Raw genomic sequence first — 24,481 nt, 5'->3', positions numbered from 1 at the left:
TTCTGCAGAGACCTGCTAGGGGGACGCCAGGGGAGGCAGCTCAGAAGGGCAAAGGAGCTCAGGAAAGCTGGCAGGCCTTTAAGCTGCTGAAGGAGAGCCTCCTCCAAGTGCCACTCTGCTCCACCTTGACACTCCAGCAAGCCCAAGTCAGGGCAAAGCCTGCGGCCCCTCACTAGCAATGGCGATTCTGGAGGACCAGGCTTCATCGTTCCATCTGGTGCGTGCGCATCTGCAAATGCAGGAGCTTTGCTTGAGAGCCTGCTCAGGGAGACTTTCATCAGCACTACATGAGGATTGAGTCCCCTTCTCTCTGCAGACTGACAAGCCTCGGTAAGGATCCGCACCTCAGACCAGCTTCTAGCCTCTTTGTCCTCCACGCATTTTCCATTCCCCCCACAGCAGGAGAAAAAGCGAGAGAAAGCGCCCATCACAGAATCATCGAAGGGTGGAGGTTGGAAGGGGACTCTGGAGATCATCTCGTCCAACCCCCCCTGCTCAAGCAGGGTCACCTACAGCACACTGCACAGAGTGGCCAAGCGTTAGACACTGTGTTTATCGATAACTGTGCGGTCTAGGCTTGTAGTTAGTCTCCTTTTTTAGGCTTTCTTACTTTCAGGTTGGTGCTTGGGATCTGAGGCAAAGGCAGGAAAGGTTTTGGAGCAGCTGAGGTTGTCCGCTGGCCCGCGCTCACAGAGCGGTCTGCTGTAACTCGTTGTGCTCCCTTTCAGCGGCCAGCGGTGCTTTTATTCCTCCCTGCTCCTCGCGGTGAGGTTTGCAGGCAGGAGCAACACGTTTGGCCAGGCTCTGGCGTGGGGCAGCCGGGGGGTGTGCCCGCACACGGCCGTAGTGGGAGCCGAGCAGGGGAAGGGTACGGCCGGGTGTGGGCACGGCCGGTGGCGGCCAAGGCGGGCAGCAGGGCGCGGGGGGCGTCGCGGCCGCCGCGCTGGGGCCGCCATGGCGCCTGGCACCGCTTGCGGCCGGGTCGGGCAGGCGCCATCGGCCGGGGCGTCCGGGGCGGCTGCGCGAGCGTCCCCCTGGCAACAGCGTCCCCCTGGCAACGGCGTCCCCGCCCCCGCGGAACTGCCTCCAGTGACGTCACGAGTCCACGCGACCAATCGTTGGAGGCGGCTGCGGTGAGGGCGGCAGGCGGAGCCTGGGCCTGGGGCGGGGCCTGGGCGCCCTCGGGGGCGGAGCGGAGCGGAGCGGCAGTGTCGCCGCCCTCCCGGGGCGCCTGCTCGTTGCGGGGCCGAGTCTGCTTGTGGTCGGCGGGGTTTGGCTGCGGGGGAGCCGGGGCGTGCGCGCTCAGGGCCTGTCAGCGAGGCCTGGGAGCGCGGCGGGCCGCTGGCAGGTGACAAGTGTCCGTGCGTGTCGTGGTGTGTGCCAGAGTGGGGGGGGTGTGGGGAAGGGTCTAGGGTGGTGGAGGTGGGAGAGGGCTGTGCGTGTGAAATCCTGTCATTTCAGTTAAACCGCGTGTTCTCTGAGGTAACTCTTGTATGTTTGTGTTCAGCGACGAAGTAGCTGAGAGGTTTTGAAGCCTGTGGCCGGGGGAGGCGTGGCAGTTTCCTGCGCTGATGGGAGGAGCAGGGAAAGTGGCCAGTGTTACTGCTGTTGTGTGCGGCATTTTGTGGCGTAAAGGCGGGAGGGTGTGCGGAGGGTCTGGAGACGGACACGGGCGGGGGTTTTCAGTAGGAAAGCTGCCAGGCTGTGCACGGGCGAACGTTGTTTTTCAAAAGCGGAGTCGTCTCCCCCGCCCCCCTCCCCCCCCCCGCCGTTAACGGCATCTCCCCGGCAACGGCGTTCCTCCCCGCCCCGCCCCCCCCCGCAGAACTGATTCCGGTGACGTCACGTCCGCGCAACCAATCGTTGGAGGCGGCTGCGGTGGGGGCGGCGGGCGGGGCCTGGGCCTGGGCCTGGGCCGCGGCGCCCTCGGGGGCGGAGCGGAGCGGAGCGGCGGTGTCGCTGCCGACTCAGGGCCTGGCAGCGAGGCCTGGGAGTGCGGCGGGCTGCCGGCGGGTGACAAGCGCGCCCGCGTGTGTGTGTGTGTGTGTGTGTGTGGCGTGGTGTGTGCTAGAGTGATGAGAGGAGTAGAATATGTAGGAAGCGTTATTTCTGTTACATAGGGCATTTTGTGGTGTAAAGGGGGGAGGGTGTGCGGAGGGTACAGAGCTGTCCTGAGCTGACAGAAGGAGATAGGTGGGTGTTTTCAGTAGGAAAACTGCCAGGTTGTGCAAGATGTTTTCTTGGTCTGTTTTCCTTGCTTGGAGAAGGCAGTGTTGCTTCAGCATTCCGAAAAATGCTATTTCTCAAAAACGCTGTTGGAATCTGGCTCTCTTTTCTGTCCTCTGTACCTCAGTGGAGAAAATGGAAACTGTTTCACTGTGAAGAGGTGACAGTGCTTATGCAGTTTATAAGAGGAATATTGTTTTGGGTTTTTTGTTTTTGTTTTTTGTTTTTTGTTTTTAAACCACTGAAGCTCATTCTTAACACTACACACGATTTGGTACCTCAGTGTGAAGTCCTTTTATGTAATTTCTTTTTGCTTTTTTACTTTTTTAAAGGTCTTGTACAGAGTGAGAATCTAACTGTATATAAATTTTCAATCTTTAACTTTCTTTGTGTGCTTCCTGTTGCAGACAATGGCGGCAGAACAGATTTCTGCAGCTTCGCTCCTTGACAGGACTGTGAAGATTAGGAGGGAGGCTGAAGAGCGGAAAGTGGTCTGGGCCTGGGGCCTCCTTAATATGTCTGTTGGGGGGATGATATATACTGACATGTATGTTGATTGTTATATCTGACTCAACTAAGTAAAGCATTCTACTTTGTATAGGCTTAAATATTTCATAGGACCCAGTTACTGTTAAATTGATCGCTTCTTCCTTTTCTTTTTAGGACTGGAAAACTTATAAGTTCCTATTACAACATCGCATTTTGGCCGCTCTGGTATATTGGTGAGTTGTCACAGCATATGAATTAGTTTTAGGGAGGAGGGAAGGTTTCAGCCTTCATTCTTCTTGCTGGGGAAAGCATTTTTAAGGTTTGGGGTTTTTCGTTGTTGTTGTTGTTTTTTAATAACCAAGCTTCATTTTGTTTTCCTTTATCCCTTTTGGTGCTGTTGGAATTTCATCATTTTAGTGACAAGTAAGAAAGAGTGTGAAGAACAGGTTTCCTACCTTAAATGTGTTTAATGTGTGCAATAAGGCTTTGGGGAATAGTTGAAATAGTAGCGCTGTGTTGTATTGTAGGGCTGCAGGACATTTCCAAATAATCAAATTTGGTTTCAAATGAGTAGGCTCAAAAGTAATTGTATCTAATACTATTAGCGGATGAAAAGGAAGAAGAGTGAGAGCAATGTCAGGTAACGAGTGACAGAAGGTTTGGCAGAAGACACTTGATAAATAGCATGAAACTTCATTGCAGTGCTTTGTATCCTGTCTGGAAAATACCTTTCGCTTTTACAAATACATATTGTAGCAACAGAAATGAATTTCAATATAGAAAGGAAATTTATCTCTAATGTTTCTTGCATGAAAAGGAGAAGTTGTCTTACGTCCGTGCTCAGACTGGCAGTTATTGGTAGCCCTAACAATAAACTATTCTTGATTTGTGTATAAACTTGTTTTCTCAGATCATTTACTGTTACTCCTGTTTATGGTGCCTAGCATGATAAAAACCTTTGTGTTTGTTCTAGAGCTTGCGCTTGTATCCCTGTTCAGTCTGAATGCCTTATTTGATTTTTGGATGTACTTCAAGTACACAATGGCACCAACTACCTTGGTCATGACTCGTAGACAGCAGATCCTTCTAGGGATGCAGAATGCAGGTAGGTGTTATAAATTATAAATACTTTTTTTAAAGATGATATCTTTCTCAAGCCCATGAATCTTTAGTGAAGTGAGTTCTCAGTTACCTCATCTGACAAGAGCGGTAAGATGAACTAACTGCAGCCTATAAAAATTCAAAATAAAAGTGATAAATTGATGAGCAATTAAGGGGAGAAGTGGAGAGGAAGCAACCAATACAAAAGGAGAGTGGGCTGTTAAAGGGCAGTGAGAGAGTCTTAAACTTTATGAAGCTGGACAAGGAATTTGTAACCTATAAATGGGATTGAGAACAAGGCAGAGTGTATAGGTTTGTATTTAAATTTGGTATCCTACTATCATCATACTGACTGGAGAGAGCCAAATTAGAAAGAGAAAAGAGACCTTAGTGTGCAGTCTGAAAATGACAGGCTAGAGAGCAGTTGCTCTGAAAAGTTCCGAACGTCTAAGTGATGTTGTAAAATATAGAAAAACTTGGCAGAGTTTGAAAATACAGCAAAAGCAAGGTGCTAGTACAATGTGTTACATACTACTAGGCTGCCTCCAGAGAAAGAGCGGCAGATACGGGAGTAGGGTTATATCACCGCAGCTGAGGAGTGTAATATCTGGGTTTGCACAGGTAAATGAGACATTAGATGTGCTAAAGACACATGAAGCAGGCAGGTAGAGTAGCTGACCAAATAAGTTAAATAATTGCCTCGGGCTATGCAAAGGTGCTTGGTAGAATTTAACTGAAATTTTAAATTGTAGAATTTGTATTGAATTATGATCACGTGTCCCAGTTTTCTGATTTTTATGTCTTTGGGGTTGACTGCTGAATCCTGTAGGGGTCAGACTAGAATAGTCTTTTTAGTGTCCTAGAATTTCCTTAAGGGAAGAGAGTTGTGTATGTGTGTTTTGCTGTGTATTTAAAGTGAGGAGGAGAGTTCTGGGCTGCTGCATGTACAGTGCTGATTGTGTTTTTTTTTGCTTATTGCAGCGGTACAAATAATTCCAGCACATGAGCTGGCAGCGAAGAAAGTCCCTTCTTCTACGCCTTCTCCTAGAGTCCAGGGTCAAACTGTGCTGAGTTACAGCCCATCCCGGCCCTTCAGGGCCAGTCCAAAGTTTACTTCTGGTTGTATCTCAGGGTACAGCCCTCAGCGGCAGGCTCTGTCAAGCAACAGCGCTTCTTATAGCAGTGCTTTAACCTATTCACCAAGCAGCAGCTACAGTAAGGTAATGACCAAGGTGGCTTCAAGGGGAACGGTTTGGCTTTGCTTATCGTGTCCTTGTGTTGTGCTGTAAGCCATTGGAGGTGTGCGGCCGGCAGTGGAGGGTCCTGTGTGTGTGTTCGCTTTGTTTGCAAAGCAGATGAAATTTGTCTTGTCAGTATTCATCCTCTTTCCCTGGTGTTAATTTATTTGTTTTAGAGTAGCTAGTTTGTTTCAGAGCACAGCAAAAATAAGAAACTAGAATGTAACTATAAAATAGCAAAAACCTTCCCCCAAACGAGAGCATATTTTATAGCAGCAATCAGCAGAGTAATCAATTCTTATGTTGAGTCGATCTATTCATTTAGTTTATAAAGTCAAAATGGAACTCTCACTTTCCTCATGTGACACAACTGTTTGCTTTTGTTTCCCAAAGCTTTCCAGCTTCAGCTCTTCTCCTACTGGTTCACCATATGCCTCAAGTGTTGGGCCAGTGGAAAGCACCGGGCTAAGGTCTCGTTGCCACTTTTCACCAATGCGGTATAATTCCCGTATGAGTCAAGATGATGAAATCACAGACCGCAAGTCACTGCAAAAGTACCTTCGAAGCGAAGAAGAGAAACAGCGTAGACTTCAATTGGGTACGTAAATAACTTCATGTAGCCTGAAAAGCTTGGCAAGGAGGGGATGTTGGTTTTATTGATGAGGAGTGGATGAGAAAAGTTGGAAAAGATTCCTGCACAGAAAGAGAGCTGCTGAAGTACTAGTCTATATTATAGATATATTAATAATCTCTGTAGCATTTGTTGTGTATAGTGGACTACAATGAGTTGAAGGGCTTTATCACCTCGATGAGAGGGATATTTTGTGGAGAAGGCAGTTGAGCTAAAGGTGGTGAATTACGTGCAGGCAGTTTTTGTCTGGGATAGGGACAGTGCCTTATTAATATAAAGATGAAATCAGTGTTTATGCAGACAGATTTTGGTGTATGTATTTATGATAATTCATGAGCACATCTCTCCTGTCAAAGCCTTTATATAGTGACCTATTGCCTGCAGTGTTGCTTCTGTGATTACTTGGTGATAATTTTATGGCTGTTCAATGTCATTTCAGCAAGTTCATGTTCCAGCTCTCCTTCCAGCAGCCCAACCTTTTGGAACTACAGCCGTTCCTTAGTAGAGCAAGCACAGGTGCTGAGAAAGTACCAGTATCAGGTGGCTTGCATGCCCCAAGCTCCATCAGCACACAAGGACGAAGCTCGTCTGAGCTCTCCACTGACTGCAGAAGAAGTAAGCTCAGCACCAAAGGAGCCAAGAGAGAAAAACAGGGCTCTAAAATATGTGGCTCCATCCAAATGTGAACTCCGTCAACAGTGCTAGAAAGGGAGAAATCCTATAGCATTTCACCATCTTCATACAGCTTTAAAGACTTTTTGCCACAAGGGGTATACATTTCAAATTCCGGACTGTAAAATTTTACAATTGTAAAATTGTAAAATGATTTCTTCCTTGGTGAACAAGGTACCTGTGTTTAGGTGGAAAACTGACTCCTGAGAGAATTTCAGGTTTCATGCTTTGTGGTCTTTGTAATTAACTAATACTCACCGTGTAGGCCACGGTGGAAAGCTGGAAACTTCTGTTGGTTTGGCCAACTCTTCAGAATTATTTTATCTGAAGTTGTTTAATATTACTGTGTGTCTGAGAACAGACAGACTTTGAGTTCAACTCAAGAATGGTGGTTGCAGAACTTTTTTTTACCATTTTGTACTCCGGATAAAATAAACTTGTGACATAAAAAATGACTGGAAACTGACCTGTACCTAATGTAGTGAAATAGTTGAAGGTGTGTAAAATTGTTCTCCTTTACATTTGTGTCTGGAATAAGTCTGATTCAAAAGAATGTCATTAACGTAGCTTTTAATTAAATTTGATCTGTTTTCTTTATGTCGTACATTAACTTAGTCTACCCTGCAACTTGGACCAATTTTATCCTAACAGAGCAGGGAACGCAAAACTGTGCGTTTGGACTCACGTGAGATTTAGTGTACTGTGGAAAGAGAGTAGGAGAGTAGTATGGTAAGCTACTGTAGAATTCACATGATACAGCCATTAGATGAGAGTTCTGGAACAAATGCAATTTGAATTATGTGCTGTGGCTGCAGTCAGAAAACGTCGTAGGCCCTAAAAACTCTTTAGTATTCTGTTAGGTTGCTGTATGTAGGTAATAATGTTCTTTCCATAGGTTTGGGCAAGGGTGATTGTGAATCGACGACAGCTTGATTACCTGGATTCCTGGACCGCTAGGTTCAGAAGTGTAAGTCCGGTCCCTATGAACTGCCTGTTCTTGCTGTTAGAATAGGTACAGCAGAATGAAAAAGTACCTCAGTGCTCCATGTATACCTAAGGAAGTGAAAAGAATTACATATTTGAGTCTATTTGAGGAATAGGGTGGGCTTGGACATGGAGACTAGAACAGCATGCTTGTAACAAAGAAGTATTAGGACACATTTTCAACCTGAACTTTTGCACTTGCTGACCTAGGTGTTTTCTGTTCTGAAAACTTTACAGCTGTAAAGTTCACCCACCTTTGAATGAAGACACGTGCATCTTAACACACAGTGGATGTGAAAAGACTTGTTTTTTCTTTCTACAACCCAATTTTCTGAATTTTTTCTGTTTTTTTTCTCCTGTATTTCAAACTCCTTCTGGACTCAAATAAAGCATGGGAAATGCCAGCCCGTTGACTTTTTCCAACAGCCTTGAGGAGTGTAATAAAAAAACAAAAAGAAAATTTTGGTCTTAGGCAATTGCTTTAGCAGAGGAAATACAATCACATACTATGACAAAATAATTTGTAAGCCTAACTTTGAATTACCCCTTCAGTCAGCAACTATCACGTATGTAGTTCTTCTAAGTAGTGGGACGAGTGAAAAGTAAAAGATTTCTATGAGATGTGGGGTTATGACTGTTCTGTACCAGATTCCTAAGCATCTGTTCATAAACCTACAGGCAGCTTGGCTTCAGTTCCCAAATCGTGTCACATACAAGTGTCACATATTGTGTTTATCAGGCCCTTCATTTCCTGAAAGGGTTTTGAGAGGGAGTGGACCCATGAAAGTTTAAATTACCACTATGAGTGACGTGCAGTGCCTCAGAATACCCCTTTTCTCATTGTTCAGGAAAGCTTTATCAGTATCACTGCTTTCTGGAGATTTGTTTTCCCAAGTCCTCTATAGTGAATTTTTGGCATTTTAGAGGGTCTTTCTAGAGCCAATCACCCCTATCTAAATTGATGCTCTTAATTACTTTTCCTCCTTGGTTGACTTCAAAGTTCCTGTTGTTAAACTCCTTTGTGATTGTAACAGTGATGCTGACTAGAGAGTAAACTAACATTTTTGTCACATTCTTGTTGCTTCTAAGCTTTTTAATTTTTGCATTTCTCTTTCCTAGTGGATTAATGAGACTATTTTAGTGCCACTTGTACAAGAGATTGAGTCTGTGAGCAGTCAGCTGAGAAGAACGGGGTACCCAGAAATGCAGGTTGGAGGTATGATGATAGAGTAACTGGGGGGTTCCCTGTGGTGGTTGGTAGCAGGCCACCCCATAGCAGGGCACTGCATAGGTAGTATAGAAAACAAGTCTGCTAAGAATTACAGTTCCGTTTCCTGTTTGTATTGGTGTGATCTTTGCTTCATGTAATGCATTTTACTAAACTGGAAGGATTCTTCATAGGATTTCTGGAAATACTGATAAAGGCATGCTGATGCTGCAATAGCATAAAATTCTTAAGCCTCTTGTTTCCTCTGAATTCATTCCTGGAGAGTTAAAGGCTCAGATTAACATCCTTGTATCTTAAACTGTCAGAAAACTATCACACGTTGCAAGGATGGTTGCCTGTCAGCCCTCTCTGTCTACGTTAGTATGTGTCTTTCCAAACTTCCTTAAAATCAGCTACTTCCTGAAAAACCTATTGCTGTTACTTCCTTAAATTGTTACCTGCTATCTTGTCTGAAAGCAAACAGGCCACAAAAAGTTTTATGAAAACTTAGATGTGATACATTGTATCCAAATATTGTTTAAGAACTGAGAAGTCATCTTATGACTGTGATAATAATAAATCTATAGACCTAGGAAGTATTTATTTATTTATTTATTTTAACTTAAATTAATTCTGTTATCACAGGCGATTAATCGTTTGCATTTAAGATCTAAGATCATTTTAAGGTTAAGATACATTAAAGTTTATTTATTTATTTATTTTAACTTAGAATAGTTCTGTTATCAGAGATAGGCTATTAATCGTTTGCATTTAAGATCTAAGATCATTTTAAGGTTAAGATGCATTAAAGATTATTTAAGTACTAGGTGTAGCACTAAGTGGGGTTGGGGAGGATAATCTCAGGTGGATTTTGGAGAGCTATGGGCATTAGAAGAAAAGATCTTTTGGTTGGGGCAGTTGATTTTTGCTGTTTTGGGGTCCCCCCCGTCCTTTTTAAGCATTTTGATGAGCTAGAATTCTAGCTAAAATTTCATAGTGCAACTCTGAAGGAACTCCTTCTGTTGCCCTATCACATGCATATCCCCCTCAATCAAGTGCAGGATTTGATAGGCTTCATTTAAACAAAGCCTACTTTTTTTTGGCCTGTTTGTAGTCTGTCCTCAAGATCTGCATCTGTTGTGGTGCCTGTGAAAAACTGATCACTTACTGACCTCATCTCCACCTTGCTGCCCTCCTACTGCTCTGTAAAATGGATGTTACTTCTTCCCTTTTTCACACTATAGGTTTCTGTTTTCTTTTGGAATGCAAGCCCTTCAGATAAGGAACTGTCGTCTTTTGCGACCGCACAGTGCTGCATAGCGTTTATGTTGTGTGGTTTAAGGGAGACAGCTAGTACTTCACTGGGATTGGAAACAAACATTTGGAGTATTGGATAAGCTGTTAACTGTGTATAAATCTTAGTAAATTATCTTAGTAAGTTACCTTAGTAAATAGTGAGACAAAAAAGCCAGTTCCTCCTTGTAACATTGCATTTGTTAACGCCTTGTAAGGGAGAATGTTCAAATTTCTGTCGTGGATGCAGATGTCGTGCTGGCTCTTGTCGCATGCAGAAGCCAGCGTCAGCAATCTGAAACAAGCAGCGCTTGTTAAAGCTCCAGTCATGCCAACTCTGTACGCTATAATGCAGTATTTGGATATTGCAGCGAACCAAGAGTATTTGGTTGAAAGGATCAAAGGTATGTGGTCAACCATACTGACTTTAAAACGTTTCCGTTAGCTGGGTCAAGCGTCGGTGGTGTCAGATACCCCGTCAATTAAGAGGTTTGAACTACAGTCACAGCAGGGAGAAGAGCTGCTTTTCAAGTAGCAGAGGTAGTTTTTGCAACTTCCTCTTTTCAGACCGATGTAATGATGTGGGACTTGGCATGGAAGTTTTTATTTCTTCTCTCAGTTTGGGGTGTGAAGTGTCCTATTTAATCCCTTCATTAATTACCAATAAAAAATACCTTGTAAACTCCACTCCCCTAACTTTATAAGCACTTCCTTAGTTTAATTTTTCCTATTTTGTGCACTGAAAATACATGCAGTGTTCTTGAAGCTAGTGTCAAATATGTCCTCCTTGCACCTTCAACCTCCAGTAGCTGAATAAATTTTGTTTTTTCAGAGCTTTCTCAGGGAGGATACATGAGCTCATTCCGATGGAACAGAGGAGGAGATTTCAAGGGCCGTAAGTGGGATGCTGACTTGCCCACTGACTGTGCTGTAAGTTTTCAAAGAAGGCTTAATATAACTTCCTAAAGTGTGTCTTTCAGGGTAGATTTTTGTGTGTGGTAGCAATTAAGTCTTTTGAGGAACATGGTCAAAATCCTGTTTGCCTCCCTATCCTGATAATCCCATTGTAGTCAGTGAAATTATGCAAGGAATAATGCCAATGGGATTGGACATTGTGCAGATCACAAAAATGCGATTTCATGTCTTAGTCTTAAGCCGGCCTCTTATTTAGACTCATCTGAGATGTCAGTCAGGTAACTGTTTTGGGAGCAACCTGACAGAAGGTTGCGGATTTGTTAGAGCAATATTCTACCTTATTAAAAAAAAAACAAAAAGAAAAAAAAAAAGAAAAAAGTCTGCTTTAACCAAACCTCATAATTTCTCATGCAAGATGAACCTTAAAATTTTCCTTTGCTGTAATGGTTAGAAGAACAAACGGATTAAGTGGCGTGTCTTCATGTTTATTTAATTCAGTAATTTCTTGAGAAATCCACAGGCATTACATTATCTTACTTGAGAACAGACTTGTAGTCATGCTTAGCCAATTAATGCAAAAGGTCAGGAGAAAGCACTTCAGTGAATACAGTGACTTGAAAATTCAACTGAAATAGTTAAAAGAAAGGCCACAAGATAATCCAGGGAGTGGAGAACAAGCTTCGTGTGTGACTCTTCAGTTGAACTCTGTATTTGAAAGGAGAGTTCAGGTGATTTGATTCCCTCTATAGATGTTCAGTTACTGGGGAGAAGCAGAAAGAAGATTCATATGCAAGTTTTACAACCTTGCTGACAAAGATGCAACAAGATTGAATTGCTGGAAGCTAAAGTTGAGCAAAATCTGTCTTGAAATAAGATTTGATTTTCTAGTTGTGAAGATGACTAAATATTTGGGACTGACAAGCTGGGAAGCAGCTCTAGCTATCTTGGTAGAGAGCAAGCTGAGCAGTTTGAAAGTATTAAAGACCGTAACACAGACCATCACACCCTGAATTCATTGTCTTTTAATGAAACCAGCTAAGAGAGATAGTACTGCACAATGTACTAAACTTGTAAAGATTCTGGGAAAGAAGTTCTGATATAACAGATGAAATTAATATTGAACACTTGTCTCGAAGCTTTGGCATTAACTTAAGACAATAAGTGCCAAATGAAGAGTTTTTAACGGTAATGTTAGTCTCATTGCGTGCAACTTAAAGCAATAATTTCCGCTAGACCTCTTGAGGCTTTGGGCATTTAGCCCATAGAAATTCTTCTGTCTGCCAAACAAATCCTATGTTGAACACAGGAGGTATCATACTACAGAGTAATTTGGTCACGCTGCACCCAAAGAATGTTGAGAAGTCTACTGTAAGAGTTAAAACACAACATGCAGTACTGCGATTTTCTCGCTGTTAGCTAAGAAGATACTTGTTCTAGGACTTTCTTCCAAAATGTTGAGAGCTGGTAAGATTCATGAGCAGTCCAAGTTTGTCCATTGATTTTGTTTTGCCATTTTTTGACAAGAGAGGAGCAACTTGCTGGGTAAGTGTAGTGTTTGGAAAAGTTGTCATTAGATCGGATCGGCCTCTCTAAGCCAAATCTTTGCAGCTAGCGTAGAAACCATCATGAAATCAGGTATCTTGTAGTTTGTCCTACATATGCTATTCAGATCTGTGACTCTGCAAATTCTGTGAGATGTGAAGATAGTTACTTGTATGTCAGGAGTTCAGTTCACATGCAGCACCTTTTTAACGTGTTGTGACTGAAAGGGTTTCATTTACAGGAAGAATAAACTTGTCTTGACATCTGTGGCGTGCCCTGGACCATTGAATTCAGTGCTCTAAGTGTTAAGCTGCCTTGGGCTTCTAAACATAGTGGGATTAATTAAGTCCATGATGCAGCAACAGACTCTCAAATACCCTAACTAATATCTGAGATTATGGAAGGAAAGCTGCTGTCCTGTCAGTCTTCTTAATGATACTAAAATGAGATTTGTTTTTGTTTGCACAGATCCTTATGCACATATTCTGCACTTACCTCGATGCCAGACTGCCCCCTAGCCCCAAATACCCCGATGGCAGAACCTTCACTGCCCAACACTTTGTTCAAACACCAGATAAACCAGGTATTGGCATTCTTGGACTGCTTGTTTAGCTGCTGTTTACTGCTTGGATCCCATCAGCGCTCTTAAAATCCCTATCTTATTTTAAAACTTTAATTCACAGACATTACAAATGAAAATGTATTTTGCATCTACCAAAGCAACATCAATCCACCCCACTATGAGCTGATCTACCACCGCCAGGTCTACAATCTGCCCGAGGTATGATCATGTTAGTTTTTTCTGCTGTCAGGAAACCTTGAGCAGACCTGATCTGTTTCTTTTTCATTCTTCGTTTTCCTTTGGAACTAGCCACATCTATTGAATATGTAGGCTGGCTCGGTGCAGAAAGCAAATGTTACCACGATCTTTGACCATCGTGTGGTATTTAGTCTGCTGCTGAACGATAGCTTCAGTGCCTAACTTAGGTACATCAGTGCCCAGGCAGCAGCTTCCTCTTGTTGTTTATTTTCTGATGATTTATTCTAAAATCCTAATTTATGTAAGCTCTGAGGTGTGTTGCTATTCCTCAGTGCCAACGAGACTGATGCTTGTCTGTAAGTGTTTTTGGAGGGAAACATCTAATCTCAATATCAAAATACTAGACTTTTCCTGTACATCTTGATTTTATGATTGAGCCCCGATTGTGACTTGATTTTCTGATTTCAGAAAAGCTCTTTTAAAAAGCATTTAAAAATATTTGAGGGTGATAATCCATCTAGAAAACAAGCTTGGTCTTTTTCTGGTGTTTGCCTAATTGAAAGATAAGAATTGAGGCAAAACCCCAGCAGTCTAAGCTGTAATACCATTTCGCGAGGTCTCTGTTATAGTTTTTTCTCATCTCTGATGATGTAACAGGCCGACAGGGCGCACACTGCAGTATATGTATCTTGCAAAACGTTTTGAAGGAAAAATTGTGCTGCTCCACCTAAGATCAGGACAGGGGATGACAGTTGTTTTAAATAAGACATTCTAAGATATTAGTGTGGTTGTTTGCATGTGATTTCATTTCCAAGTTTTTTTCTCTTCCCGTGGTATTCAGGGCAGAAACAACATGTTCCATACATTGCTTATGTTTCTGTACATCATAAAGACAAAAGAATCTGGGATGCTTGGGTAAGTGTCAAACGTTCCGTATCATTGCGCTGCGCACGAGATCTGAGCAGGAGCTTTCTGTTTTGAAATACCGTAACTGAAGTTGCTATCATAGGACGATACTGATGGAATTAAAATGCTCTTCTCATTTTAAGTAATGGCTGCCTTTTTACAAAATCATGTAAGTTTTGTGTGCACGAGCATGCAGGAAATGTTTTGTGCTTTTCTTTGGTCTTGTGCTGGCTGAAAAATCCTGTGGAGTCCATGCTGCGGAATAGTGGCCTTGGCCAGACAACCAGGTTGCTACCTTCTTGCTAGAAGTACTGTGCTATTTATAAACACGAGACAGACACTGCCATAGTGCTGTAATCTCTTGTTTTTGGCATAACAAGAGGAGTTTCGAGTGCACAGTGAAAGCTGCACTGACATAAAAGCAATGTCCGGACTTTTTTGTTCTGAAAGAGCTGTCTTTAATTCGAGGTGAAACACGATACCTACATAAATGTTAAAATGCTGATGTGTGGGATTGGCAGTTTTTCTTGTAATGAAGATTTGTTTTAAATAGGAGCTTTAACTTACTTGTGTCTTATCATTATAATGCTTTTTTTGCAGGCAAGTGAATTTTGGTGCATCAGGAGTCAACGTTCTAGGGGTGTTTGGAGAGTAACATCTCTAGCAGGACTGCAGCTCAGAAGAACGATCCTGCTTCTCCGACAAGACGAACTGAGCAGCATCGTTTCACTTGTTGCCTTGAATATGGACTATGAAATGGGATAATTTAAACTCTGCTTTATGGACAGAGGGGAAATGTTTGTAATTTCTATACAGTTTTGGGGAGGATACTCTGTAAAACGTTGTATTGTTTTTTACTAATGAAATGTATCTAAACAGGAACTCCAGGCGGGTCTTTTCTATTTGGCTCCTCACCTTAACAAATCGTATTTAAACCCCCCTTGCTATTTCTGTTGCATTTACTCTTCAAGCACTCTAAAGAGTTTAACTGCCCGCAGGGCTCAGCAATGAACCCGCGCTTGCCGCGTTTGAGGGTGGAATGCAGCAGCGCAGCTGGGACGTGTCTCCCGCAGTTGTACCCAGCCGCTCGCTGGCGAGCAGTCCCTTGAAAAGACAGTTACTGCAACACGGCCAACTGCCGGATTCACAAGATCCAAAGATTCCAGACGGGCATAACAGGCGCCAAGTTAGCGCTTACACCGATTTTTGGTTAATTTAATTACATGCGATCTGAAAGGACGTTGTCTTTTATCCCTGCTCATTGGAATAATTGGATTTTGTGACCTCTCTGGATGCTTCAGGTGTCTCCACTGCAGATATAAGGGAAAGAGAAAACTTTTTGACTTGCTGGTTTCAGTAGGTGTTTATAAGATAGATTTAAACCAAAACAAAATAAGCATACCATTCAAATGTGACCATCTTACTAGACAGAAGATGTTTTGGGTGATTGAGTACGACTAGAACATTACCCTGCCTTTGCTTTTTAATTTTTTAAAAATTCTTTTATTTCTCACATTAGCTTTTCTTCTAGCAGCTCCTTACTTTTAGGGCCTTGCAGACTGGCATGTGGCTTCAGCATCCCTGCATGAAACCAGAGTGGATACACCTGCGTGGGCTCATCCCAGGAACTTCGGGGAACATCCCGAAGTTCCTGCTGCCTTGCCAGAGCGTGCCCAGAAATGGCTTTTTTCTCTTTTTTTCCCCTGGGGGCGAGCGGCCGCCGCCTGGCCAGAGCCTCCGGCTTCTCGGGAACGAGTCAAGCTCTGGGGCCGCTGGCCAAGCTGCGATTCCCGTTGCAGTGACAGTCTCAAAGCTCGGGCAGCAGTGGAACGTCCCCGCTGCGGAACGACGCCTGCGCGAGCGTCTCACCATGCCTGCACGTGCCGCCATTCCCCTTCTGCGGAATTGTCTTTTGGGGGAAAACACTTGCCTTTGTTTCAAAGAGCGGGCCCTGCTTTTTAAGGGGGGGGGATATTTCTCTAAGAATTCCCCCCTCTGAGACTTGTTAATATCACTTATCTAGCAAGTCTCATTTAAACAACTTCAATTATTCTTACATGAATGTTAAGTTAATTCTAAGTATTTCCCATGGCATGGGTAATCCAGGAGATTTGGGGAATAGAGAAGCAAGCAGTAATCTGAGTCACTTTTTCTGAAGGCCCGTATAAGCTACAAAATCAGGTTAGCTCTACCAATGAGCGTGCATAACAAAGTTAACAATGTCCTCATTTTCCATCTTAACTCTATAGCAAACAAATTAAATTAAACAAATCAATATCCTTGTAAATCAGCTCTATCTATAATTAACAATACTATCAGAATGCAAAATAACACCTAATAACACTTAAGAGCACTCTATTTCCATATAAAACAGTTCAATTTTCCAAGTGCAGTTCATCACTTTTGTAACTTCTGTGTTCTTCTCTTGGGAGCTATCTTGTGGGTTTTGCAGTCCACGAGTCATTCAAAGGTGCCTTCTGTATTCGGGAATAGTGGGTCCAGGAACTTATTCCCTCCACCTTTACTGCAGTAGGAGTTGTCAGAAGCACCAGGTAAGGTCCTTTCCACTTTTCTCTTAGTGGTTCTTCTTTCCATGTCCGAATATAAACTAGATGCCCAGGCTTGAAGTCATGCACAGGGGAGTCCAATGGAAGGGGGGTACGTTGATTAAGGTACCTATGTAAAGATGTTAGTACCCGAGACAAAGACAATAAATACTCTCTCAACATTTCTTCCCCTCTTACATGCATTTGATCACTTCGTCCCCCTATTTCATTAATTGGGTAAGGTTTCCCATAAAGTGTTTCAAAAGGGCTTACTCCCTCTTTTATTCCCAGGGTTATTCTTATTCTCATCAAGGCCATTGGTAATACATCTACCCATTTAAGATGGGTTTCCTGACACAGTCTTGAAATATGTCTTTTAAGTGTTTGGTTCATTCTTTCTACCTTACCGCTAGACTGGAGTCTCCACGGAGTGTGTAATTCCCATTTCATCTGTAAAAATCTGGATGTTCCTTGAACCACCTCTGAAATAAAATGAGGTCCATTATCTGAGGATATACCTTCAGGAATCACAAATCGAGGAACTATCTCTTTTAGTAAAATCTTAATTACCTCTTTTGCACGATTGGTGGAGCATGGGAAGGCTTCTGGCCAACCAGAAAATGTATCTACCAAAACAAGTAAATATTTAAACCGACCACATTTAGGCAATTGAGAGAAATCGATCTGCCAGTGTTCCCCTGGGGTTAATCCTCTTCTTAGTTCTCCCATAGGTGGTTTCTTCTGAATTTTGGGGTTAGTTGCACAACAGGTGGGGCATCTCCTTACAATAAGGTCAGCATTTGATAGCATCTTTGATCCCACAGCGTATCTTTTTTACGCTGCTTATCATAGCATCTGCTCCCATGTGAGTTTCCTCATGCAGTCTCTTGAGGAGCACTTCCATCATTTTGGCTGTAGTTAAAACTTGTCCATTTGGGGTGACTCACCACCCTTTAGCATTTTTTGTACATTCTAGCCTTTATGCCAACTGATTTTCTTTGTCTGAATATTCAGGAGGTCTCATTTGCATTTTTCTACTGGGTAATAAAGCCCCAATCACCTGTCCTGCTAGTGCTGCCTTTTTGGCTGCCATATCTGCTCTCCTGTTTCCTTGTGCCACTTCACTATTTCCCTTCTGGTGGGCTTTGCAATGCATTATAGCTACTTCTTTGGGTTCCACTATTGCTTTGAACAATCTTAATATCTCTTGTCCATACTTGATATTACTTCTTCGAGAATTTAAGAGCCCTCGTTCTTTCCAAATCGCTCCATGAGCGTGAACTACCCCAAAAGCATACTTTGAGTCAGTATCTATATTTTCTCTTTGGCCCTTTCCGATTTCAAGGGCTCGTATAAGGGCAATGATTTCAGCCTCTTGTGCTGAGGTGTTTTGTGGCAATGGTTTAGCTTCTACTTCTTTCCATTGAGTCACTACTGCATATCCAGCCTTTCTCTCTCCATTCTGTACAAAGCTGCTACCCACAGTCAATGTGCGGGCCTCTTGTATTAATAAAGACGGTGGCTGCTATAGCCCGGAGGCAGGCCGGCCATCCTTTACTTACTTTGTCTAATTGTTTAGAAAGATATGCCACCGGTCTTTTCCGGCTCCCAAGCATTTGGGTCATTACTCCCGAGGCCACCTGCTGCCGCTCATGCACATACAATTGAAAGGGTTTAGCCATATCTGGGAGTCCCAGTGCTGGAGCTTCCATCAATTTCTTTTTTATTTCATCGAAACTAGCACGGCATTCTGGGGTCCGCTCTAACCATTCTCCCGGACCCTTTAGGGCTGCGTATAAAGGTTTAGTTATCAGCCCAAAATTAGAGATCCATATACGGCAAAATCCTGCCATTCCCAAGAATCCTCTCAGCTGTCTTTTTGTGCGGGGTCCTGCAATTCGGCATATAGCCTCTTTTCTTTCCGCTCCTAGTGCACGGTCTCCTTTTGATATTTTAAATCCAAGATATTGGACTTCCTTCTTCGCAATCTGAGCCTTTTTCTTTGAAACACGATACCCGGCAAGTCCCAAAAAATAGAACAGACTCACTGTCGCCTCTAAACATATTTGCTCTGAATCCACTCCACTCAAAATATCATCCACATACTGTAAAAGAGTGACATTTTTGTTACCTTCCTGCCATTGGGCTTGTTCTTTGGCCAAGATCTCACCAAACAGGATAGGGCTGTCCTTGAATCCTTGAGGAAGGACCGTCCAGCATAACTGCTCCATCCTCCTCGTAGTGGGACTTTCCCATTCAAAGGCGAAAATTGTCTGGCTTTGTTCCTCTATAGGAATACAGAAAAAAGCATCTTTAAATCTAGCACTGTAAAACAATTGTTAGTCTCAGGCACCGAGGCTAAAAGAGTATATAGGTTTGGCACACTTGGATGGATATCTTTTGTTATTTGGTTCACTGCCCTCAGGTCCTGGACCAGTCGATATTCTTGGGAGTGCGGTTTCCTTACCGGCAGGATTGGTGTATTGAATTCAGACTGACACTCTCTAAGCAAGCCATATTGCAAGAAGGCATTAATTAGGGGTTCCAATCCTCTACGTGCTTCTAGCTTAATAGGGTACTGATGCACCCTAACTGGCTTCGCTCCTGGTTGCAGCTCTATTTTGACCGGAGTCGCGTTTTTTGCTTTGCCTGGCTTTGTTGAGGCCCAAACCAAGGGAATCACCGCATCCAATACACTTGAAGGGATACTTGCACTGTTATCGTCCGGAGCCGATCCCATCAAAAGGCAGATTTGTGCTCTCCATGCCAATTCTGGAGGGCTGTGGAGCTGCACGGAACTCTCAGAAAAGGTCACCTGCGCATTCAGTTTGCATAGGAAATCCCGTCCTAATAAAGGGAGGGGACACTCTGGCATAGAGAGAAATTCATGAGTCAATTTAGTACCTCTAATCGTGCACTCCATTGGTTGCAAAAAATGGCCTCAAAGCTTTCCTTCCCATAGCCCCAACAATGGTGGTAGCAGTCTTACTTAAGGGTCCTTTACAACTAGTTATCACTGAATGAGTGGCTCCACTATCTAATAAAAAATCTATAGTTTCATTCCCCAGCTTTACTGGAACCAGGGGATCAGCTGAGGAAATTCTGATTTTCTCCCCCGGTCCCCTTCATTCCATATCTGACTCCTCTAACATAATTAGGTCGGTGCTTGCTGGGCTCTGTAGCTTTGTTATCCTTCTTCGATTTGGACATTCATCTTTCCAGTGCCCTTCCTGTCTACAAACTGCACATTGATTTGGACCCAAAGCGGGTCTAGGGAGGCCTCCTCCTGGCCTCCCTCCCCTTCCACCTCTTCCTCCTCTGTTACCTCTCCTGCTTCCCCTGCCCCTGCCTTGGGATTCATTCCTCTGGACAGCTGCCAGGAGAGAAGCCTGCAGTTTCATTTGATTTTGTGTTTCTCTTGTTCTCTTTTCATCTCGATTATTCTATACCTTATACGCTATTTCTATCAGCTGTGGAATAGACATTCCCCCAGCTCCATCTACCTTCTGCAGCTTCTTTCTAATATCCTGAGCTGACTGGCCAATAAAGAGCATATTAAACAGCCTTTGATTCGCTTCCTCATTTGGATCCAGGTCTGTCCATTTTCTGGCTCTTTCGCATAATCTTTCATAAAAGGCCAAGGGATTTTCTTCAGGCCCTTGCTTTACTTCATACAATTTTGACACAGTCTTTGGTTTCGGAACCCCGTACTGAACCTTATATAAAAATAGCTATTGATACTGCTTCAATAGCTCCCTACCCTCGCTCCTATTTGGATCCCACTCTGGATCCTTTCTGGTGCGTAAATAGACCTCAGGTTCCCCCTTTCTGTCCCTTCTCTCACCCTCTTCTTTTGCCTTAGCAATTACCAGCCTCCTTTCTTCTCCCGTCAGGAAAGCATTCAACAGCACCTGCACATCTCCCCAGTTAGGATTATGAGTTATCATAATAGTCTCCAAAAGCTGATGCAGCTTCTCAGGATTTTCCCTATATGATCCAACAGACTGCTTCCAGTTTAGTAAATCCGAGGTTGTAAAAGGAACATGTACAAATACTGGCAGCCCTTCTGGTCCCACCGCTTGTCTCAAAGGAGCCTGTAGAACAGGTTGTTTCCGTCTCCTAGTTCGGCCAGAAATAGGGCTGGACTCTTGGCTTTCTAGCGGGGGGGCCGATGCTTCAACTGCGGTGGAATCGTTTCCACAAGAGGGGGGCACTGTCAGTAGTTGTACATCCTCCTGCTCCTCTCCATTCAGAATTTGTCTGTTAGCACAATACCTGCTCTCTTCCTTCTTTCCTACTGCAACCATTACAGATTCCTCCTTACTTATAGGTTCACATTCCCTCTGAATTTCTGCTTCCCTATATAGCGACACAAAAGCCTCCACATAGGGTATTTCATCCCACTTCCCCTTCCGGCAACAAAACAGCAGTAACTGTAATATAGTGTTATAGTTCAAGGTCCCATTTTTTGGCCATTGCTCATCACATTCCAGCTTATACATTGGCCACCATTGATTACAACATCTTTTCTTTCTTTTTTTTGTCATCCGATCTCCTCCAAAAATATTCTAGTGTTTCAAAATACAACCCAAAGGGCTACAGGGAGGAATCGTGGATTGGCTTGATCCCATGTTAATTACCGAGAAATACCAACCTTATTACTTAGAAATAACTTTTTTCCCGTACCTTTGTGCGCACTCCGCTCTGACCCCTCTGGCCAATTTAAGGCAACCTTTGCCGAGCGTCTACGTGCGACGTAATTCAACATAGTCTTCCACGTAAGTAAGTAAATTTGATACTCACCAATCCAAAGATTCACCCCCCTTTCGCCCTGGCACAAATATCTCTGGTCAGCGTTGCACCTTTGAGCCTCTTGTCATCCCAACTTCGGAGGGAGGTCAGAGGACTCCCCGATCAACAGGTCGGTGCATCCTGGAGCTCGATCCGATCCAGTCTGCTGTCGGGAACGGCAAGATGATCTGGGCAAGGCCTTCTGGCAAGTCCCATCTGGGTCGCCAAACTGTTGTCCCAAAATCTGGGTTCTGTTACCTGGTGTGCAAGCAACCAATAGACACAAAGGGTCGAGATATTTGTTGATTTTATTTCTGCGCAGAGATGGGGGCTAGGTGGTAAATCCACAGAGCTGGCACACCTCCTCCCCCTCTCATTCTTTGTTTATACACGCTTTTCAGAGAGTACTTCATGCAAGTTTTCCTGTTGGTTACAGTTTCATTACCTCAGGTAATCGCTCTGCGCTTGCGCTTTCACATTCTTGTTAATTAGCACAGGAAGCGAAGAAGAGGCGGTAACATCATTATCATGTCATTTCCATCTCATTATTCATTTAGGGGTGTGAAGTTTAATATGTTAATAAGCCTTAATGAACCTAAGGTCACTTCTGGGTTATTCTGCTGTGTTTGTCTTATCTACCCCTCGCAATCTTCAAAGCGTTGTGGTTTCATCAAGGTTACTTAGCCGGAGCTGGTTATCCTTTGCAGTACTGTTTTTCTCTCCCCCGTGTCCTTGAGTCTTGTTAACTATTTGCAAGGTTTTTCCCACAGTATTTCTCTAACACCAACACCCCTGCTGATTCCTCAGGCTGGTTGTGCCCTCCTAGGCACTAACAGCAGCCTTGTGGCCACTGGTGGCCTCTCAGGTCTTGAGGCACAAGTGAGCTCACTAGCAGAAGCAGCAGCAAGGTTCCTCCTCCTGGCTTCCAGGTGGGTGGGGCTGGAATCACCTCCCTGTCAGCACTGACACCATTTTCCTGCTGCGAGGCTCCCGGGTGCAAGGCACAAGTGCCCTCACACTCAGCATCAAAGCCTTGTGCCTGCCAGTGGCCATGCTGGGCTGCACTGGAGGATTTTCCACTGCAGGAGGACTGAAGTAGGGGACACAGAACAGATCCAAGAGCAATGTGCTCAGTGCTAAGAGAATGCTGAAAATGCTACATGTCTGTAGCAGGAAGAGAATGGAAGGGAGCAGAGGGACTGCTTTGGCTAAAAGGCAGCACCTGACTTGAGCAAGACCACACGTGTGCTTCCATACAAAATGTTTAGGCAGCTCCACCAAGCTGCAGAAGAAAGGTTAGCCAGTTGGTTACTCGCACGAGAAGGGACATGGACTTTACGGTGCCAGACAAGCTCTGTATCCCTGCAGGCTTGTTAGAGGGAAGTGCAGTGTGCCTAGCAGTTTTTGAAATCCCTTGGAGTTTAGGTTCAGCCTGCGGCAAGGATTTCTCACAGCCAGACCATTTAGTGGGAAACCATTACCGTGCTGTGTAAAGCAAATATTTTTCACCAGCTTTGCATAGTGTTTTGTGCCGGTCACATCCTTTCTGCTCAGAATATCACAATGCCTCTGTATTGTCTGGGAAAGTGGAGTCGTGGGGTACATGTGCATTTGCTGCAGATCCTTCAGTAGATGCATGGAGGCCAACACATGCACTTCCAACTTCACTTGCACCTGGGAGAGGGGAAAAAAAATCCAGTGTTAGTTTTACAGCACATGTAGCCCAAAGCATTTGTCGAAATAAATAGTTCATGGGAGTGGACGGTGCAAAAATGTAGAGAGATGTAAAGCCCTCAGAGGAACTCAAAATGAAAGGGGCCCACACAGATGAAGACATTTGATTTTTTGTATTAGAGTATCACTCAACGGGCTCTTGAAAGAGAGTGAAGGAAATTCCACTGGATATCCCCGTCAAAGGGATGGGGCCGAACTCTTTTCACTAGTGCCACGCAACAGGACAAGAGGCAACGGGCACAAACTGAACCAGTGGAAGCTCCGCCTCAATATGAGGAGGAATTTCTTCCCTGTGAGAGTGACCGAGCACTGGCAGAGGTTTCCTAGAGACATTCTGGAGTTTCCTTCTCTGGGGAGATTCAGACCCTGCCCGGATGCAACCCTGTCTAACATGGTCTAGGTGACCCTGCTTGAGCGGGGAGGTAGGACTAGATGATCCCCTGAGGTCCCTTCTAACCTTACCCATTCTGTGATTCTGTGATATGCACCACACGTTTTCAGAAAACCCACCGACCATATCTACTTACACCATTGGCCAACCTGGACCCCAGCAGGTCTCTCTGTCTCCAAACGTCCCATCTTCTTTCACAGCTCAGAAAGGCAGTTTTATGGAGGACAAATCTTTTAGCCGCTTTCTGCTGAGTCTTCTCGATGGAGATGTATATGCATACACAAACACACACACGGGTACCACTTGCCCTGTCGAAACTTCGTTTTTTTCCAGGGAAGCTCCTCTACAGGACTATGTAAACCAACCAAGAAGACCCTCACTGTCTTCCTGCATCGAGCACAATCAGATAAAGTCTCAGAAGCCAATAAATGACACTGCTCCCAGTCAGCATGGGATGACATTCAAAAATGCTAGTGTTAGGCAAGAGGTTTGTGGACATGCCAGCAAGTGTTGAAAGCTGTAGAGAAACAAATCACAGTGCTGGGTGAGGAAAAGATCCTGGAGCAAAAAGGACCTCTCTGAGAGCTCTGTGCTTTGAAATAGGTCCTGTCACAAAGCAGGGACTCCAGAGGAACCAGTTTGCCCTCCTCCTCCGCCCATACCTTTCCTTTGTCAGAGCCTGGGAAGCACACTGCATACACGAGTGGAAGGCCCACATCTCCAGTGGATCTGAGGAGCTTTCCTTCTCTGACAATACCTATGCAGACTCTTCCTGGGCCCTTCTGCGAATGGAGCCATTAGGAGCCACAGTCATCTCAGTGTGGCCGGGGACACTGGTGGGGAGTTCTTGTTTTCTTCTTGAAATTGTATGAGTAAAGAGAAAAGCAAGAACTCAGCCCGTCCAGGAGAGCTCCTGCTGAAGGTGGCAGCCCAGCATGCCAAGAGGCCCACTTGTGTTCTGAGGCCGTACTTGAAGACCAGGCTGAGAAAATTGTGGGCTTTACCTGAGGACTTTGGCTCCCCAGTATGACTTAAGGCCTTTGTGATGAGTTCCC

At 44.2% G+C, this 24,481-nt stretch overlaps 2 protein-coding genes across 2 annotated transcripts; one reads left to right on the top strand and one right to left on the bottom strand.

The window, feature by feature from the left end:
* Window positions 1–954: 954 nt before the first annotated feature.
* Window positions 955–14,619, top strand: LOC134154705 (transmembrane protein 209-like). Its single transcript, XM_062601386.1, has 16 exons — window positions 955–1,133; window positions 1,826–1,836; window positions 2,647–2,773; window positions 2,890–2,948; window positions 3,689–3,820; window positions 4,798–5,036; window positions 5,448–5,656; window positions 6,129–6,300; window positions 7,253–7,324; window positions 8,461–8,557; window positions 10,120–10,245; window positions 10,674–10,771; window positions 12,767–12,881; window positions 12,982–13,079; window positions 13,900–13,973; window positions 14,565–14,619. Exons 1-16 carry the CDS (start codon window positions 955–957, stop codon window positions 14,617–14,619), a joined length of 1,863 nt encoding a protein of 620 aa, XP_062457370.1.
* A 2,128-nt stretch (window positions 14,620–16,747) lies between these two features.
* On the bottom strand, window positions 16,748–19,433 carry LOC134154704 (uncharacterized; the record flags this gene model as incomplete). The annotated part of the gene is given in 3 exon segments (XM_062601385.1): window positions 16,748–17,221; window positions 18,472–18,827; window positions 18,830–19,433. Coding segments are annotated over 3 exon segments (1,434 nt in total), but the record flags the coding sequence as incomplete, so codon positions are not given.
* Between the last annotated feature and the right edge of the window lie 5,048 nt (window positions 19,434–24,481).

This window comes from Rhea pennata, unplaced genomic scaffold (assembly GCF_028389875.1).
Source record: "Rhea pennata isolate bPtePen1 unplaced genomic scaffold, bPtePen1.pri scaffold_33, whole genome shotgun sequence".
Classification (NCBI taxonomy): Eukaryota; Metazoa; Chordata; class Aves; order Rheiformes; family Rheidae; genus Rhea; species Rhea pennata.
This window is presented reverse-complemented; position numbering and strand designations above follow the sequence as displayed.